General features: G+C 32.6%; 1 protein-coding gene and 1 non-coding gene across 2 annotated transcripts; both read right to left on the bottom strand.

The window, feature by feature from the left end:
• Window positions 1–4,948: 4,948 nt before the first annotated feature.
• LOC130982435 (disease resistance protein RPP13-like) lies at window positions 4,949–10,305 on the bottom strand. The gene is made up of 2 exons (XM_057906447.1): window positions 9,568–10,305; window positions 4,949–7,781 (listed from the first exon to the last, which is right to left on the bottom strand). The coding sequence occupies exons 1-2, from the start codon at window positions 10,107–10,109 to the stop codon at window positions 5,165–5,167; spliced, it is 3,159 nt and encodes a 1,052-aa protein (XP_057762430.1). The 5' UTR covers window positions 10,110–10,305; the 3' UTR covers window positions 4,949–5,164.
• A 7,954-nt stretch (window positions 10,306–18,259) lies between these two features.
• LOC130956289 (small nucleolar RNA R71) lies at window positions 18,260–18,367 on the bottom strand. Its single transcript, XR_009077065.1, has one exon. It is a non-coding gene; the product is annotated as a small nucleolar RNA R71 (small nucleolar RNA).
• Window positions 18,368–18,621: the final 254 nt, after the last annotated feature.

Genomic DNA, 18,621 nt, shown 5'->3' with positions numbered 1-18,621 from the left:
CACAAAAGTAGAATACTTAAAAAACAAATTCCGCAGCCAGGATTCGGACCTGGAAATTCAAATTTAAAATCTTCCAAAGTGCTACTGCGGATGTTGTACTATTTGTTTTAAGCAAATAATTTCTAACAGCTTATATTGTTTGAGTCAAAACTAATATGCTCCATACCTTATGAAATTTTGACGAATGACGATGATATACGAAATAGTGTCCATTTGAATTGGTTTTGTTTAAGAAAGAAATGTTTTTTTTTTAATTTAAATAGTACATTTTTATAATTATAACGTGTTGATTAAAGTTTTAAATGGATATTTTTTTAAATAAGTAATATCTTGTTTTCTAAAGTATAAAAATTTAAGAAGATTTTATTAAATTTTCTTATAAAAGCTATAACTCCCACAATTAATAAATTTATTACGTATTATTATTCAATGAAAAATATAAAACACTAGTTAAATATAATAAATATCTATAAAGTATTATAATAATAGTATTAATTATAACAAATTTTAGGCTTTTTTACTTAAATAAATTAAACAAGTTCTAAAATTACTCAAATCCCCTAAATCAATTTTTGATACGTAAATACCCTAATCCTAATATTATATAAATCGTGCTAGGGGAATGTGGTTTATATAATATGTTAACCATTATACCCTGGAACGATTTATGCATGAATGACTTCTGAGCAATAACACATAAATCGTCATAAGGTTGCCAGCTTTATTAATTGTATGTAAATCGTTCCAGGTTAGGAGGATTTACGTGCTTTTAGGCGAAAACACAAAACCCTGCAACGATTTATGTGTAAGTTATAACCCCAGCACCCTACCACGATTTATTTGTCAGCTATAATCCCTAACATCTTGCCATGATTTATGTTCTAATATCACACCCTAAGACCCAATTATGAATTACCCACAACTCTTAATGTTACACACAAAAACATACAAAAACCTCCATTTTCACCCTATCTAAACATTCAGTGATAAGGTTGGAGAGAAAGAGAGCCCGCAGTGATGCGAAAGAGGCATTGAGTGACCGCATCTGGCATACAGCAGTGGGAGAATGGGCATTAAGAATATTAAATTAAATAAAAACAATACTAAAAGAGAATACTAAAAGATTATAATTAAAATTTTGACACATAATTTTGTTTAATAATTTAAATTTTATATATTTTTTACTTAAATTTATATTACTCAAAAATACATGAATTTATATTAAGTAAAATTATATTTTTTTCAACATTTTTTGCTCTTAATTTAAAAAAAATAAATTATATGTTAAAATTTAGTATTTTTTATTTAATTTGATCTTTCAATTCAAATAAATAATTTATATTATAAACAAATGACAATAGTAAGTAAAGTACATACTAATTTAAAAATATACAGTACAAATATACGAAGTTAAAATAAAAAAATAAAAAAATTTTGTTTATAGAAAATATATATAAATAAAAATAATTAAAAAAAATTATATGAACAATGAGTATTAAAAATTTTATATTAATTTTTTTATAAATTTTAAATCCTAAATTCTCTCTTAATATTTTAATATTAAAAAATTTTAATTTTATTTAATTTTAATATTCTCTTTTAATATTTTTTTATTTAATTTGATCTTTATAATGGAATAAGTAATTTTACATTATAGCCAATGAGTTATAACTCAAATGGCATAGTCTCCCCATATTCAATTAAGAGGTTGCGGGTTCGAGTCTCCTATTTTTGGTTAAAAAAAAAAGTAATTTATATTATAAATAAATAACAATAGTAAGTAAAGTACATGTTAATTCAAGAATATATCGTAAAAATATACAAAGTCAAATAAAAATAATTAAAAAATTATATAAATAATGAATATTAAAAATTTTATATTATGCAAAATTATATTTTTTAACGACCTTTTGACTATTTTTTTTAAAAAAAATTTAATTTATGTATTAAAATTTAGTACTCTTTCGATTATAATTTGTCAGTACTCTTTTTGTATTTAATTTGGTCTTTCTAATGGAATCAATAATTGAAATTATAAAAAAGTATATTTTTATTTTTTAAGTTAAAATTTAAATAGATATAATTTAAATTAAAAAATTAATTAAAATTTTTAATTTAAAATTTAAATTATCTCTATCTAAAATTTAATTAAAAAATAAAAATATACCTTTTTATAATTTTAATTATTGATCCTATTAGGAAGACCTTTTTTATTTCAATTATTTTTATTTATACAAATTTTTTATAAAAAAATTGTTATTTTTTATTTGACTTTGTATATTTTTACGGTATATTCTTGAATTAATATGTACTTTACTTACTATTGTTATTTATTTATAATATAAATTATTTATTTCAATTGAAAGATCAAATTAAATAAAAAATACTAAATTTTAACATGTAATTTATTTTTTTTAAATTAAGGGCAAAAAATGTTGAAAAAAAAATATAATTTTGCTTAATATAAATTCATGTATTTTTGAGTAATATAAATTTAAATAAAAAATATATAAAATTTAAATTATTAAACAAAATTATGTGTCAAAATTTTAATTATAATTTTTTAGTATTCTCTTTTAGTATTGTTTTTATTTAATTTTATATTTTTAATGCCCATTATTCCACTGCTGTATACCAGATGCGGTCACTCAATGCCTCTTTCGCATCGCTGCGGGTTCTCTTTCTCTCCAACCTTATCACTGAATGCTTAGATAGGGTGAAAATGGATATTTTTGTATATTTTTGTGTGTAATTTTAAGAGTTGTGGGTAACTCATAGTTGAGTCTTAGGGTGTGATATTAGAACATAAATTATGGCAGAATGTTGGGGATTATAGCTGACAAATAAATCGTGGTAGGGTGCTGGGGTTATAACTTACACATAAATCGTTGCAGGGTCTTGTGTTTTTGCCTGAAACCACGTAAATCCTCCTAACCTGGAACGATTTACATACAATTAATAAAGCTGGCAACCTTAGGACGATTTATGTGTTATTGCTTAGAAGTCATTCATGCATAAATCGTTTCAGGGTGTAATGGTTAACATATTATATAAACCACATTCCCCTAGCACGATTTATATAATATTAGGATTAGGGTATTTACGTATCAAAAATTGATTTAGGGGATTTGAGTAATTTTAGAACTTGTTTAATTTATTTAAGTAAAAAAGCCCAAATTTTAAGTTATAAATACTCAAATTTTAGATTATTTGACTTACTTATATCTCGTAAATAAGACTTTTATCATTATTTTACTTCATTTCACAAACTCTTAACTATTGAAGATTCCTATAAGCAACTTCAAATTTAGCATAATAAAATATTTTTATTAGTTACATTTAAATATACTATGATCATATAATTGATTTTTAATTTTATATTATATTATTTATGTTTTTATTTTCAATCAATATTTTTTAACTCTAATTTTTTTAATTATTTTTATACTATAGATTATAAAACATCCCAAAGTTACACAATGAAACATCATCTTTTAGACAATATTACCAAATTAAATAAACAAATAATTAGTTTATCAAAATTTATATGATTCGTGTATGAAAAATATTTACACCAACAAATGAAGAAGAGTCTATTTGCTTAGAAATGATCATATTAAACGATAAAATATGAAAGAAAAATACTTATTCCATTTTTAAAGTAAAAAACGCTCTTATTACTTATATTATTTATACGTTTTCATTATTTTGTAATACTTATATATGTAAACTAAGGATGTCAACGGGACAGGGCGGAGCGGAGAATGCCTCCTTACTCTCTATCTCCGTCTCCAGATTTAATTTGCTCCCCGTCTCCATCCCCGTTCACCGTCTTATAGACTTTGAGGTGGTCTGGACTAGAGGTGGACTAGGCTCGAGGCTTTGAGGTGGGTTGGGCTGGAGGTGTTAGATGTGGGCTCCTCATAAAATATGGTCATTGTTGGCTATTCAAGGGTGTGAAAGTATTTTATCCAAAAGCTGTGTTTGAGATACATTACAAAATAAAAAAAACTCAATTATGATTTCAAAAAATAGAGCATAATGGTTGAACTCACTTCAAACATCAAACAACAAAATAAAACATTATTATTTTTTAAACCATAAAATTTTTAAATACAAGCAATAACACACACATAGTAATATTTATCTAAAGACAACAAAAAATACAAATGATATTTTTTTTTTCAGTAATGAAAACAAAAAACAAATCCTAACATCATTCAAATGCAATAACTTACAATATTTTAGATATAGACAACAGATTGCATAGAAAAATACAATGCAAAACACAAACTAAAACGAAAGCCAAGATCAGAATATCAAAAAATTGAAAAAAAAAATTCACTTCCTAACCTGATTTTCGCCCTTTATTTCCACACTAATGCTACTTGTTCAACAACCTCACCTAACAGTCCAATACATGATGAATGTTATTTGCACTTCTGATTTTTTTTTTTCATAGTCAAGCATGCGATAAAAACAAAAATGTAGGAAAGAAGAATAGAAGAAAAAAAGAAGAAAAAAAAAGGGTTAAGTTACGTCTGTGTATTTATCTATAAGTTGATCTAACTTTTTTAACCCAATCAAGCCCTTAAACGATGTCACATTTAGTGAACATTGGACAGGAACAAAAAATGATGTTATTTTAAATATTCTTACTTGACAACTTAACGTATCATATCAGATATCCGTTAATGGAGATAACTCAAGAGATAAATGTGAGTTACGATCCAATATTTGAGAGTCTTGATTAAATAACTTGAAATTTAGGTATCAAAATTAAAGCCAGTAGAAATTTTAGAGCCAAAATGAATTTTAACTCGTATAATTATTCTTTAAACAATAACTTTGATTTAATTTCAAAATTGATAACTTAAATTAATTACAATTATAAATTGACAAGATGGTGTTTTACTAATTGTTGTTAAAAAACTTAATATATAAGAAAAGGACAATTTTGGTGTGTAAACATTCTATGTTACGCATGGTTTAAGAAAAAGTAGCATCTAAAGAGCATAATGTGGATAGTTTAATGATAAACAAGTTTTAATTCCAAGACCAAAAATAAATGTAAATGTTTTAGTTTAGATGGTAAATGTTTTTCATACCAAACCAAAAGGTGTTTGAGTTGCTCAATCAAGAATCTCCCTCTCGCAAATTATTATTAAGCCCATATATTAAACCAAGAAGAAGGGTCAAGCTCCACCCTCTCGAAGTTACCAGCCAAGGAAAGCACTCGTTTATCAACGTCCTTCAATTCAGGGCACCAACGAATGTGCACACGCTGAAGACGAGGCATTGAACCATTTCCTAACCTAAGGCATTTGAGACGCACCCTTGTCATGTGAAGCACGCGAAGCTGCGGGAAACTCCCAGCACCACCCCAATTCAGATTATCCGCACATGTTGCAACGTACAATTTTAAGGTTTTGAGGCTTGCAATCCTTCCCAAAGCATGTATGTCTTCGGAGTTCAACTCTTTGGCATTCACATGTGACAACTTAATCTTGGTAAGACTCGGCGGAAATGCAATTGCATCCAACGAGAGACGGCAACCATAAAATTCTAATTTCAGCTTTTTCAGATATTTTAGGCAGTGCAGGCTCCTCAAGTGTTCTTTTTCTTTTATCCCAAAATCAAACAGATATAAACCCAGTGATATCAAGTTGGGAAAGCAACCCGCGTTGAGCAGGAACTCTACTTGAGGAGTAAGATGCACATATGATAAGGTTTGGAGATTTTGCATCTTGTCCCTAGTTCCTTCCTCTTGTGATAGTGTCAAATACTCGTGACTGCAGTGAAGATGTCTCAGCTGTTTAATCTGTCCAATATTTATCTCTGGCCCCTTGTCCCTGTTTGTATATATATCTAATGTTTCTAACTCCTCAATTTTGCACAAATAATTTGAAAGGTCCCAATATGCGCCTGCTCTGAAGTACCTTAGATGGATCAACTTCTCCATAACCTCCTCACGTGCTACTTCTTTAGTGAAAGGCGATAAGTAAAGCACATTAACTCGCAAGTTTTTCGGAACATGGCTTGACCACTCCTCTGCATCTTTTCCAAAAAAGAGCAACGAACATGTCTGTGATTCACTACATGTTACTGAACAAACATAGGAATCTACGGGGAAGGACAATCTACGAGCATTGTTGTTGCCATTGCTCTCTGATATGCACAAATCCCGAAAGAGATCGTGGATCTGGCATGTTTTCACGCCTTCCCCGTCACTACTCCTTCTTGCCACTTGTACTAAGTTACGATCCACTAATGCCTTCAAGTAATCCTCGCCAATATCTTCAGGCTGCGGTGGTGCCTTTGATGTTCCGGTTTGTCTTACTTGTATGAAACCTTCTGCCATCCATAGTCTGATCAACTCCCTCACCTTTATCTCGTAATCTTCAGGAAACACCCCGAGATATAGAAACAATGGTTTCAAGTTTTTAGGTAAATCATCATAGCTTGTCTTCAATATCTTCTTCATCCTGTCGATATCATCATCATCACACCAATGAGGAATTAAATTCTCAATACTTTTCCATTCTGTTTCTGATCTCTTCCTCTTTGCAACAACCCCTGCTATGGTCACAATAGCCAATGGCAAATCCTTGCAACTTTCGGCAATTGATTTACCAATAGGCTCTAACTCAGCAGGACACACTTCTCCACCAAACACCTCGCTGCGAAACAATTCCCAACTTTCTTCTCCATTCAAACGGCTAGGTTCATGGTGAGGTTCCTTCGACCCTGCATAGTTTGCCACTCTAACATTTCGTGTAGTCACCAATATCCTGCTCCCATTATTGTGTTTTGGGAGAAGATAATCCTTCAACTTGTTCCACACCTGAGTGTCCCACACATCATCCAGCACTACCAAATACTTTCTCCTTTTCTCATTCAAATGTATTCTCACCTTGGACTTCAACTCTTCTTCGTTTTCCGGAATCTGTGTGGATGATGACATCAGAGATCGAAAAAGGCTTGAAAAAACTTCCTTTTCTCTATAATCTTTGGAAACAGTTGCCCATGCACGGCAAGGAAATACCTTCCTCACCTCGTTGCTGTCGTAGATCATTCGGGCAAGGGTAGTCTTGCCCGACCCGCCCATGCCAACAATTGAAACAACATTCCTCCTCATTGAATCTTCTTCCCTCAGTTGATTAATTACATCAATGAAATCTTTGACAAATCCCACTACATTCTTTTCCTTCACACTCCTGTTGATACCAATGATATCACCTTCACGAATGCAATGTGTCTCAATCTCAACACCGTTCATCACAGGAGAATTCTGAAAGATATCTTGGTTTTCTGTTGTTATGATAATCCTACTACCAGGACCAAACCAATCAACTATTCCCATTCCCTCTAGCAACTCCAAATGCTCTTTACTATCAACCCCTTCCAGAACGAGAAGCACTCTTTTGTACTGCAACTCCTGCATGGTCTCTAAGGCCATATCAGAAAAAAGCTCCTTTTGGACAATTTCCAAGCCATTAGCAGTGTTTTTCCTTAACTGTTTACTGACATCAACAACAAAACTTGCCGCTCTGAATTCATATTTGATCTTATAGTATAGCTCGAAAGCAAATGTTGTTATGTAACTTTTGCCTCTCAGATCTTCATGAATTCCCACCACACGAACAGTATCACAAGATTCAAGGTTCAAAAGTGATTCCACCACTTCGAATTGATAATCAAATCTATTTAATTGTTGCTTGATCTCTAGAAGTTTTCGAGAGACTTCTTCAGCAATCTTGCCTATGACCCCTGTTTCATACCTACAAATCACAACATCAAAATATTAACATCAATATGTCTACCAAGTAATTAATAAAAGAACTTTATCATGAATTATTACAAATAAACTAATTTACACTAATAAATTGAATGAAGTTTAAAATTAAGCATATGTTCTAAATTAATTTTCGTTACACGCCTATCCTGCAATATCTTTATGTAATATATGCTACAGACGTATAGTAAATCAAATTAATTACATTCGATTTACTACTAAATGTCAATAAAAAAATACCCACATTTGGATTCAAATAAAATATCAACAAATTAAAATGAATAAAAATAAAAATTTAACTTTTGTGTTTTAGTTTAATTCTAAAAAATTATTCTTTCATTCATTAGCATCTAAAAAATCATTATCGAAACTTTTGATGTTGAAAAAATTAATATAAAATATAACTCTTAAAGGTAGCATAGAAGTTAAAAGTTGAATTTTTTCCGAGTCAGAAATAACGAATAGTTATACAATATAAAATAATCAACTATATTTATACAATATGTAATTTAATTTGAGAAATAATTAAAATACTATATCAATTAAATTATCATTTAATTTGTGAAAGAATAATTTTTAATAAAATTTTAGAAATGTTTATCATTTTGTTTTAAATTCATAAGTTTATAAAAATGTAGATTTTCTTATATTTAAAGTAAAACACAAAACTTGGATTTCTATTCTTATTAGTTTTTTTATTTAAATCCAAATAGAGGTATTTTTTTATTGACATTTTTTTACTTTTAAATTAATTGTTTGTGTTAATAAGCTGTATATTTAGTAAATTGAATCTAGTTAATTCGATTTACTACTTCTACAGCATATATATATATATATATTAAATCGAATCATACTGATTCGATGATTCGATTTACTACTATTATAGCCAAATCGAATCCAATTAACTTGTTTTAGATAGAGATATTTAGGGGTGAACGCTCGATCGGATATGGCCAAAATCTTGATCTGATTCGCACTAAAATTATCGGATCGGATCCAATATCCACATATATGCAGATCAAATATATCCGCAAAATACAAAAATATTTTTAAAAACTTATTTTTATTAAAAAAGTATCAATAAAATTCATTTTTTCTATTCTTTTAAATATGTTTACTCTTAAAATAATATTAAACATAATTTTCTTAAAAAATAAATTAAAATAATACAACATATATGATAATTATTAGTTGAAATAAAATATAAACAGAATATTTATTTTTTTATTTTTTTATTTTTGCGAATACACGGATATGTGGATCGAATATGCGGATACCTACACAAAATTCGCAATCCGATCCTATTAGTGTGCGGATCAGATCCGATTCGATCCAACCGGCTTGCGGATTGGATTCATATGCGCCATTTTCGGATCGGATTCGGATAAACACCGCGGTATGCAGATCGAATCCTATTCATAAACATCCTAAAGATATTTTAGGACAGACGTATAACGAAAATTAATTTAAAATATCTACTTAATTTTAAATCCCATTCAATTTATTTGTATAAATTACCCTATATAAATTTTAGTATGACCTAACATAAAAGAAACACATACTAGAACTTAACTTGTCCTCCCAATCTTTTTATTAATTAAGATGATAAAAAATTACGAATTCAATTTAAAAACTAAATATTTTTCAGTCAATTTCATCCTTTTTTAAATTTTAAATCATAAATTTTGAAATCTTGAAAGATCGAGGATTGAAAAATATAGATAATAGCAATAATAAATAATTAGGTAATTAATTAAAGAAAAAGAACTCACTGATCCCCCTTTTCAACAATGTGTTTTCCACTTATCCCGCAAACTGTAGATAAAGCCAACTTCCACGCTTCCGCCTTGTCTTTGCCTTCTCTGTTTTCATGTTTGTTCATGGCTTCCTTAGATTTGTCGCTAATCTGATATCTCACTTCTGCAGGATTCACGCGATAAAAAACTGGGATGACGGACCGTTTGTTTCCATTGTTGGAGTACTTGAGCATCTGCTCTAGTTCCAGGAGACACCATGAGGAAGATACATAGTTTTCACTCATCACAACAATATGAATCCTAGATCTTTTAATTGCTTCCATCAGAGTAGGTTTAATTTCGTCACCTAATTCCAGACCCGGATCATCTCTGAATACTTGGAGGTTTTTCACATCGGCCAGTCCATGATAGAGATAATCTGTGAATAAGAACCTTGTGTCCTCGCCTCTAAAGTTCAGAAAAACATCATACATGCCTTCTGATAAGGATGACGAAGCCCACAACCATGGTGCCGGAAATGACGAAGACGATGCCCCGGCCGCTCCATCATCGGTCATGATGTGGTATGTAGCAATTCAAATCAAAGAAGCAGTGAATAATGAAGGAAGGAGGTAAACCATCTGCTGCCAAGTTTCGTGGTCAATGATGAAATAGTTGGTGGAATATATTATTCGCTACTTGCAGTACTATGATGAATGAATGATACATATATTTGTTATAAAAAGACCTTGGTCATCACAATTGCTTTCCCCGGCAATTTTATTATACTAACTAGTAACTACTATATTAGACTTAACCAATCTTAACTTGTCTTTTAGCATCGCCAAGTCCTATGTCCAGCATGATGATTCTTTTGGTTTTGGTCAAAGAATTGAGTGGAGTTACACCAACTTCAAGTTTTTCTTACGAAAATTAAATTTAATTTACGGTTAATTTATTAACAATTAAGTCTATTTTATAAACTAAAATAATAAAAACATATTCTATAATTCTATATCAATAAATTATAAATTATATATATTTAAAAATATTAAAAAATAAATTTAATATATTATCTATCTATCAATTATAATTTTTTTTATTTGAATTTTACATTAAAATAACTATAAAATTTTAAACGATTAAAAACATTAATATATATGTAAAATTATATATTATTATTCTATATATATATATATTAAATTATTAATACACATATTCTATATATCTTTAATCTATACTTTAATATTATATATATAATCGAATTAGATCTCAAGCTAATAAGCTGAGTTTATCCAAATTCAAAATCAGCTTATTTAATTTATGAACTTAAATTTAAATTTAAATTCGACTCGCCAACTTACAAATTTAACTTAACAAACTATTAATAAATCGAATTCAAACTGACTCATGAACTGTTCAAGCATTCCTAGATGCTGATAGAGTTGATCACTGAACCCGTATAGCTATGGCCATGGTCCCCTCGAATTTTGTAAATCTTGATGGGTTAGGAACTTTTTCTCTTTCAATTCAAGTAAATGGAATTGTTCTTAGTTCATTTTAAGTCATAATTCATCTTTTTTCCTCATCCTCATATTATATATATATTCTTCTCAACTTCGATACAATCTAATTCTAATCATATATTTAACTGGATTAAGACTCTCGTGGTGCACGAAAAAATACGCAATTTATTATATATATATATATATATATATATATATATATATATGTATATATATTATTTAAAACTAAACTATATATTTTTTATATTTAATTGATAAATATATTTGTACATGTTATTTTAATGTCGTAATTATTAGTAATTATGTAATACAAGAGGAATATTATTTCAGAACAAATTATAATATAACTATATATAAGTATATATAACATATTAACGATGAAAAAGAATTAATATACTGAAATAATAAAAGTGGAAATAATATTTTTGTAAAATATGGTTATATTAACATCTTATAAATAAATTAAAAGAGAGATAATAAAATAATTTATGTATAATACAAACTAAAAAGATTAAGGTGTTGTCTACCATATTTAATTTTTAGAAAAAAAGACAACTTAGTTCCTGAACTTTTAAGTCGTGGACTAATTCATCTCTAAAAATCTAAAAAAAAAAATACTAAAACGCCCCTTATTAATCAAAATGTATGACGGATGGATCCTTCTGTGCAAAATACTCTCCCAAACGTAATGAAGACAGGTGATGTGTCGCTTAGTTGGCATGTGTTAGGCCTAGGCCACCGCAACGGTGCACATGTAATAAGGTGGATTGAGGTTAGGGACAAATGAGTCCCTGGATGGAAAGACGACATCATTTCTCTGTTTGCCCTATATGTTCAAATGGAACTCATTTGTCATTATCGTTGTTCATTTCTGTGAGTGGTTGAGGGTGGTGGTATTGTGCAGTGTTAAATGGCCAGCGATGGAGCTTCATCCAGCACACGACACGTTCCACTGCCGTCAACCGTGAAATGCGTGGAAGTTGCAGAGGAGAAGGACGAGATTGCTCCGACGTGTAAATATGGGGTGTACGCCATACAAATCGAGGACGACGACGAACCCCAATAGATTGTTCTTTGGATGTCCATTCTTTAAGGTATGTTGGTGATTTTATTTTGGTCAGTTTGATTATACGGGAGTTGGTTATGTTTTGTTTGTTTTAGAATGATGAACATGCAGCTGAAAAATTCCAGTCACTGCAAGTTCTTCTTATGGCTGGATGGCCATGTTTCAACAATAAGAGTCCTTGAGAAGTTTATTACTGAGAACGAGATTGATGATCTGAAAGTGTATCTTGGGAAGAAGGTAGAACAAAAACTGATTGATTTGGAGAAGATGCTGTTGTATCTAGAGAGGAAGAAAAATGTTAATCTATATTTGGTTATTCTTGCAGTGGTTAGTGCAATTTTTGCTTCTGTTATTGCCAAACTTGGCTGAAAAGTAGGTAAAAAAAATGTATGGGATGAGTTTTCTTTTTGTTGTATGCTTTTTGAACAAAAATGTTGTAAGCTAAATTATGTTATATTCAGCAAAGCGATTGTCCTAAGCAAGTTAATGGCATAATTATTTAGAAATATGATTATATATGTAAAGCATAAATTAATCTCATGAAAGAGATGTTAATGTTGACAAAAGAAGTCTAAACATGTCTATTGCCAAAGTAAGGCATAACTTAAGCCTACAAGCTATACATAATCACATCGTTTCCAAAAAGAGTTGCTTTGTAAAATAACAGTGTTTCCCAAAAAGATGTTGATGTCATAACTAAAGTCTAAACATGTAGCATTAACTACTCGGCTTGTTTAGTCCTAGAGCGGGGATGAACTTAAACAACCGTTGAGTTGCTTTGCCTGCTGCTGCCAAAGTCTGTGGAGATGTTCCCGATGTAGTTGGTTATTGTGGTGAGGGGAGATGCTGTTCACTCTGGGGAGGTGGCACAGGCTGAGAGGATTTGTTTGCCATAGGCTTCCTCCTAACTGTTTGCTTAGGCCTAAATGGCCTTGGTACAGGGCATGATGAAGACTGAGCTGGAGGCCTGAATGGTGCTTTCGGAGGCATTGATTGTGTTGCAACCGCTGCTACTAAGGGTCTAGATTTTTTCTCAGGCATCGGTGCAACGTTTACATTCGAATTACCCTGCATGAAGGTCAAGACAAGTGTGAATGCAACGAAACCAGCAAGCAACAGCAATAAAACGCCACCAAAATCCATACCTCATTAGGAATTGAATGATTAGCAGAATTTTGTTCAACATGAAGAGGGTTCGTAGCAGCAGGGGGACTCTGTTCCACAGTCTGAGATGAGGCATTTTATAAAATGAAGCCACTTAGTGTTAACAGTCCAAATGAAGCATTTTATAAAATAAGACATTTAAAACTCTGAAGCCTTAAAATATAGACAGATAACACCCTAAATAAAATTATAATAGACACTTAAATCCCTGAGTTTATTATCGGGGGGACAATTACATCCCTGAGTAACTAAGGACTACCTCTTCCTTGGGGGCAGACTGTGACAAAGGTAGAACCACAAGTGATTGAGAGTCATTGGGCTTCGTCCTTGGTTTTTTTTTGTCTTTGGCTTCCAATTTGGGTTGGATGGGCCCCTTTGCACGTCTTGTAGTTATGTCCCCTCTCACCACACTTGCTATATGTGACATAGAAACTCCTATTCAACTTGTCACCATCAATAACAGCCTCAGCTGGGTCTTTCTGTCTATTATGCACCTTGGGACGTCCAATTGGCCTTTTTAACATAGGTGGAGCAGGCTTAGTAAACTCATACCTTGTCCAGTATTCCTCACTAGTTACTGGCTGGATGAAGTGCTCGTATGTCTTTCTAATGGACTCCATACATAGCCATGGATGGACATAATCATCGGGGTTATCATGCCGTTTTTTTTATTGCTGCTATAGCATAAATGCACGGCATCCCTTCACAGCAGGACAGTAGTTTGACAACAACAGAATGGCATAAACATGATTAAAATATCAAAAAATAATAGAAATTCACAACATGGCTAATATCTAGAATTCATAGCATGGTTAATATCAACAGATTCACAACATGTTTAATCACATTCACACCAACTATGTTTAAAACTGAAATTAACATCATGTCCAAATTGACAGCATGGTTAATCTAAAAAAATTCACATAATGATTATAATAGAAATTCACAGCATGGTTAATCTAAAAAAATTCACAGCATGTTTAATCAGATTCACATCAACTATGTTTAAAATTGAAATTCACAGCAACTATGATTCACAGCATGCTTAAATTCAAAAAATTCACAGCATGTTAAAATTGAAATTCAGGGTTTGTCTAACCAATGAGTTGTCATTTGTTATACGAGCAGCTGGGTTTGATCAGATCCACATCAACTTTGGATCCCTTGTAAGTGACTTCGAAATGTTTGCGCTCATTATCACCAATCCACTCCGCTGTCCATTTGTTGCTTGGTTTGATAAGCCTCTGTAGCCTTTTCTCTTGCACTGGCGCCAGTTTTCCTTCATGAGTCCTGATGAGCGGATAATTTATACGCTTTTTGGCATTGTTTTTAGTATGTTTCTAGTAGGATTTAGTTAGTTTTTAGTATATTTTTATTAGTTTTTAGTTAAAATTCACTTTTCTGGACTTTACTATGAGTTTGTGTGTTTTTCTGCGATTTCAGGTATTTTCTGGCTGAAATTGAGGGACCTGAGCAAAAATCTGATTCAGAGACTGAAAAGGACTGCAGATGCTGTTGGATTCTGACCTCCCTGCACTCGAAGTAGATTTTCTGGAGCTACAGAAGCCCAATTGGCGTGCTCTCAACGGCGTTGGAAAGTAGACATCCTGGGCTTTCCAGCAATATATGATAGTCCATACTTTGCCCAAGATTTGATGGCCCAAACCGGCGTTCAAAGTCACCTTCAGAATTCCCAGCGTTAAACGCCGGAACTGGCACCAAAGTGGGAGTTAAACGCCCAAACTGGCACAAAAGCTGGCGTTTAACTCCAAGAAGAGTCTCTACACGATAATGCTTCAATGCTCAGCCCAAGCACACACCAAGTGGGCCCGGAAGTGAATTTTTATGTCATTTACTCATCTCTGTACACCCTAAGCTACTAGTTTCCTATAAATAGGACCTTTTACTATTGTATTTTCATCTTGGTTTTTCTGGTTCCCTCTCTGGGACCGAAGCCAATGATCACTCTTGTTCTTATGTATTTTCAACGGTGGAGTTTCTACACACCATAGATTAAGGTGTGGAGCTCTGCTGTACCTCGAGTATTAATGCAATTACTATTGTTCTTCTATTCAATTCCGCTTGTTCTTGTTCCAAGATATCACTTGTTCTTTAACTTGATGAATGTGATGATCCGTGACACTCATCATCATTCTCACCTATGAACGTGTGACTGACAACCACCTCCGTTCTAACTTAGATTGGGTGAATATCTCTTGGATTCCTGATACACGATGCATGGTTGATCGCCTGACAACCGAGCGCTCGCCTGACAAACGAGCCAGCCATTCCGTGAGATCAAGAGTCTTCGTGGTATAGGCAAGAACTGATGGCGGCATTCAAGAGAATCCGGAAGGTCTAACCTTGTCTGTGGTATTCTGAGTAAGATTCAATGATTGAATGACTGTGACGTGCTTCAAACTCCTGAGGGCGGGGCGTTAGTGACAGACGCAAAAGAATCACTGGATTCTATTCCGGCCTGATTGAGAACCGACAGATGGATAGCCGAGCCGTGACAGGGTGCGTTGAACATTTCCACTGAAAGGATGGGAGGTAGCCACTGACAACGGTGAAACCCTTGCATAAGCTTGCCATGGAAAGGAGTAAGAAGGATTGGATGAAGACAGTAGGAAAGCAGAGAGACGGAAGGGACAAGCATCTTCATACGCTTATCTGAAGCTCTCACCAATGATATACATAAGTATCTCTATCTTTATCTTCATGTTTTATTCATATATCATCTATACCCATTTGAGTCTGCCTGACTAAGATTTACAAGGTGACCATAGCTTGCTTCATACCAACAATCTCCGTGGGATCAACCCTTACTCGCGTAAGGTTTATTACTTGGACGACCCAGTGCACTTGCTGGTTAGTTGTGCAAAGTTGTGTTTATGCCATGGTATTGAGCACCAAGTTTGTGGGGCCATTACTAGGGATTATTTGAGTTGTGAAAAGTAGTGATCACAATTTCGCACACCAAGTTTTTGGCGCCGTTGCCGGGGATTGTTTCGTGTATGGACAACTGACGGTTCATCTTGTTGCTTAGATTAGGTATTTTTCTTCAGAGTTCTTAAGAATGAATTCTAGAGTTTCATGATGATCTGTTGAAATCTGGTTGGCTGAGAAGCCATGTCTAATCTTATTGGACCGAGGTTTCAACTTATCATCACAAGAGCTTGTTGATTTCTATCAATCTGGCTATTGGAGCAATGATCTGCTAAGGCTTGGCTGGCCATTGGCCATGTCTAGTGTTTTGGACCGAAGCTTTCTTTGAAAGCTTGGCTGACTGTGAAGCCATGTCAAATTCCTGGACCGAAGTCTTAGACTAGCATTGCAATGATTCCTGGAATCCAAATTGAGAATTCTGAAACCTTCATTTTCTATTTCCATATAATTTTCGAAAAATCCAAAAAAAAAAATTTCAAAATCATAAAAACCAAAAAAATATTTTATGTTTCTTGTTTGAGTCTAGTGTCTAATTTTAAGTTTGGTGTCTTGCATGCATTGTTTATTTGATCTTGGTTCTATTTTCAAGTCAATAGTACAGGGAACTGAAGATTCAGAACATGCAGCAGAGGAATTACACAGAAAAAGCTGGGCATTCAAAACGCCCAGTGAAGAAGGACAGACTGGCGTTTAAACGCCAGCCAGGGTACCTGGTTGGGCGTTTAACGCCCAAAAAGGTAGTGCATTGGGCGTTAAACGCCAGAATGTGCACCATTCTGGGCGTTTAACGCCAGGATGGCACAAGAGGGAGGATTTTGTTTTCAAATCAATTTTTTTTCAAGTTTTCAAAATTTTTCAAAATCAAATCTTTTTCAAATCATATCTTTTCAATCAAATGTTTTCAAAATCAATTTCTTTCCTTTTTCAAAGATACTTGATATCAATTAATGATTTGATTCAACATTTCAAGTATGTTGCCTTTTCTGTTGAGAAAGGTTTAATGTTTGAATCATATCTTTTCTTGTTAGGCAAGTCATTAATTTTTAAAATCAAATCTTTTTAAATTGTTTTCAAATCATATCTTTTCAATCATATCTTTTTAAAACCATAACTTTTCAATCAAATCTTTTTAATCACATCTTTTTCAAAATAGTTTTCAATTATATCTTTTTGATTTCTAAATTCAAAATCTTTTTCAAAAATCACTTGATTTCTTTCCCACTCTTGGTTTTCGAAAATCAATTAAAGTTTTTCAAAATGTTTTTAAAATCTTTTTAACATAATTTTCGAAAATTTCTTCCTCTCTTTTCACATCCTTCTATTTATGGAGTACCACTCCTCCTCAATGCACAATTCGAACTCTATCTGACTAAGTTCGAATTCTTCTCCTTCTTCCTTCTATTTCTCTTCTTTTCTGACACCTCAAGGAATCTCTATACTGTGACATAGAGGATTTCATATTTTCTTGTTCTCTTCTCTTTCATATGAGCAGGAGCAAAGACAAAGGCATTCTTGTTGAAGCTGACCCTGAACCTGAAAGGACCTTGAAGCGAAAGCTAAGAGAAGCTAAGGCACAACTCTCTGTAGAGGACCTAACAGAAATCTTCAAGAAAAAGACATGGCAGCCGAAAACAACAACAATGCCAACAATGCAAGGAAGGTGCTGGGTGACTTTACTGCACCTACTCCCGACTTCTATGGGAGAAGCATCTCTATCCCTGCTATTGGAGCAAACAACTTTGAGCTAAAGCCTCAATTAGTTTCTCTAATGCAACAGAATTGCAAGTTCCATGGACTTCCATTGGAAGATCCTCATCAGTTCTTAGCTGAATTCTTGCAAATCTGTGACACTGTCAAGACTAATGAGGTTGACCCTGAGGTCTACAGACTTATGCTATTCCCTTTTGCTGTAAGAGACAGAGCTAGGACATGGTTGGACTCACAACCTAAAGAAAGCCTGGACTCCTGGGAAAAGCTAGTCAATGCCTTCTTGGCAAAGTTCTTTCCACCTCAAAAATTGAGTAAGCTTAGAGTGGAAGTCCAAACCTTCAGACAGAAGGATGGAGAATCCCTCTATGAAGCTTGGGAAAGATACAAACAATTGATCAGAAAATGTCCTTCTGACATGCTTTCTGAATGGAGCATCATAGGTATTTTCTATGATGGTCTCTCTGAACTATCCAAGATGTCTTTGGATAGCTCTGCTGGAGGATCTCTTCATCTGAAGAAGACGCCTACAGAAGCTCAAGAGCTAATTGAAATGGTTGCAAATAACCAATTCATGTACACTTCTGAAAGGAATCCTGTGAACAGTGGGACTAATCAGAAGAAAGGAGTTCTTGAGATTGATACTCTGAATGCCATATTGGCTCAGAATAAGATATT

This window comes from Arachis stenosperma, chromosome 1 (genome assembly GCF_014773155.1).
Source record: "Arachis stenosperma cultivar V10309 chromosome 1, arast.V10309.gnm1.PFL2, whole genome shotgun sequence".
Lineage (NCBI taxonomy): Eukaryota > Viridiplantae > Streptophyta > Magnoliopsida > Fabales > Fabaceae > Arachis > Arachis stenosperma.
The sequence above is the reverse complement of the archived record's forward strand: the minus strand, read 5'-3'. Positions and strand labels throughout refer to the sequence as shown.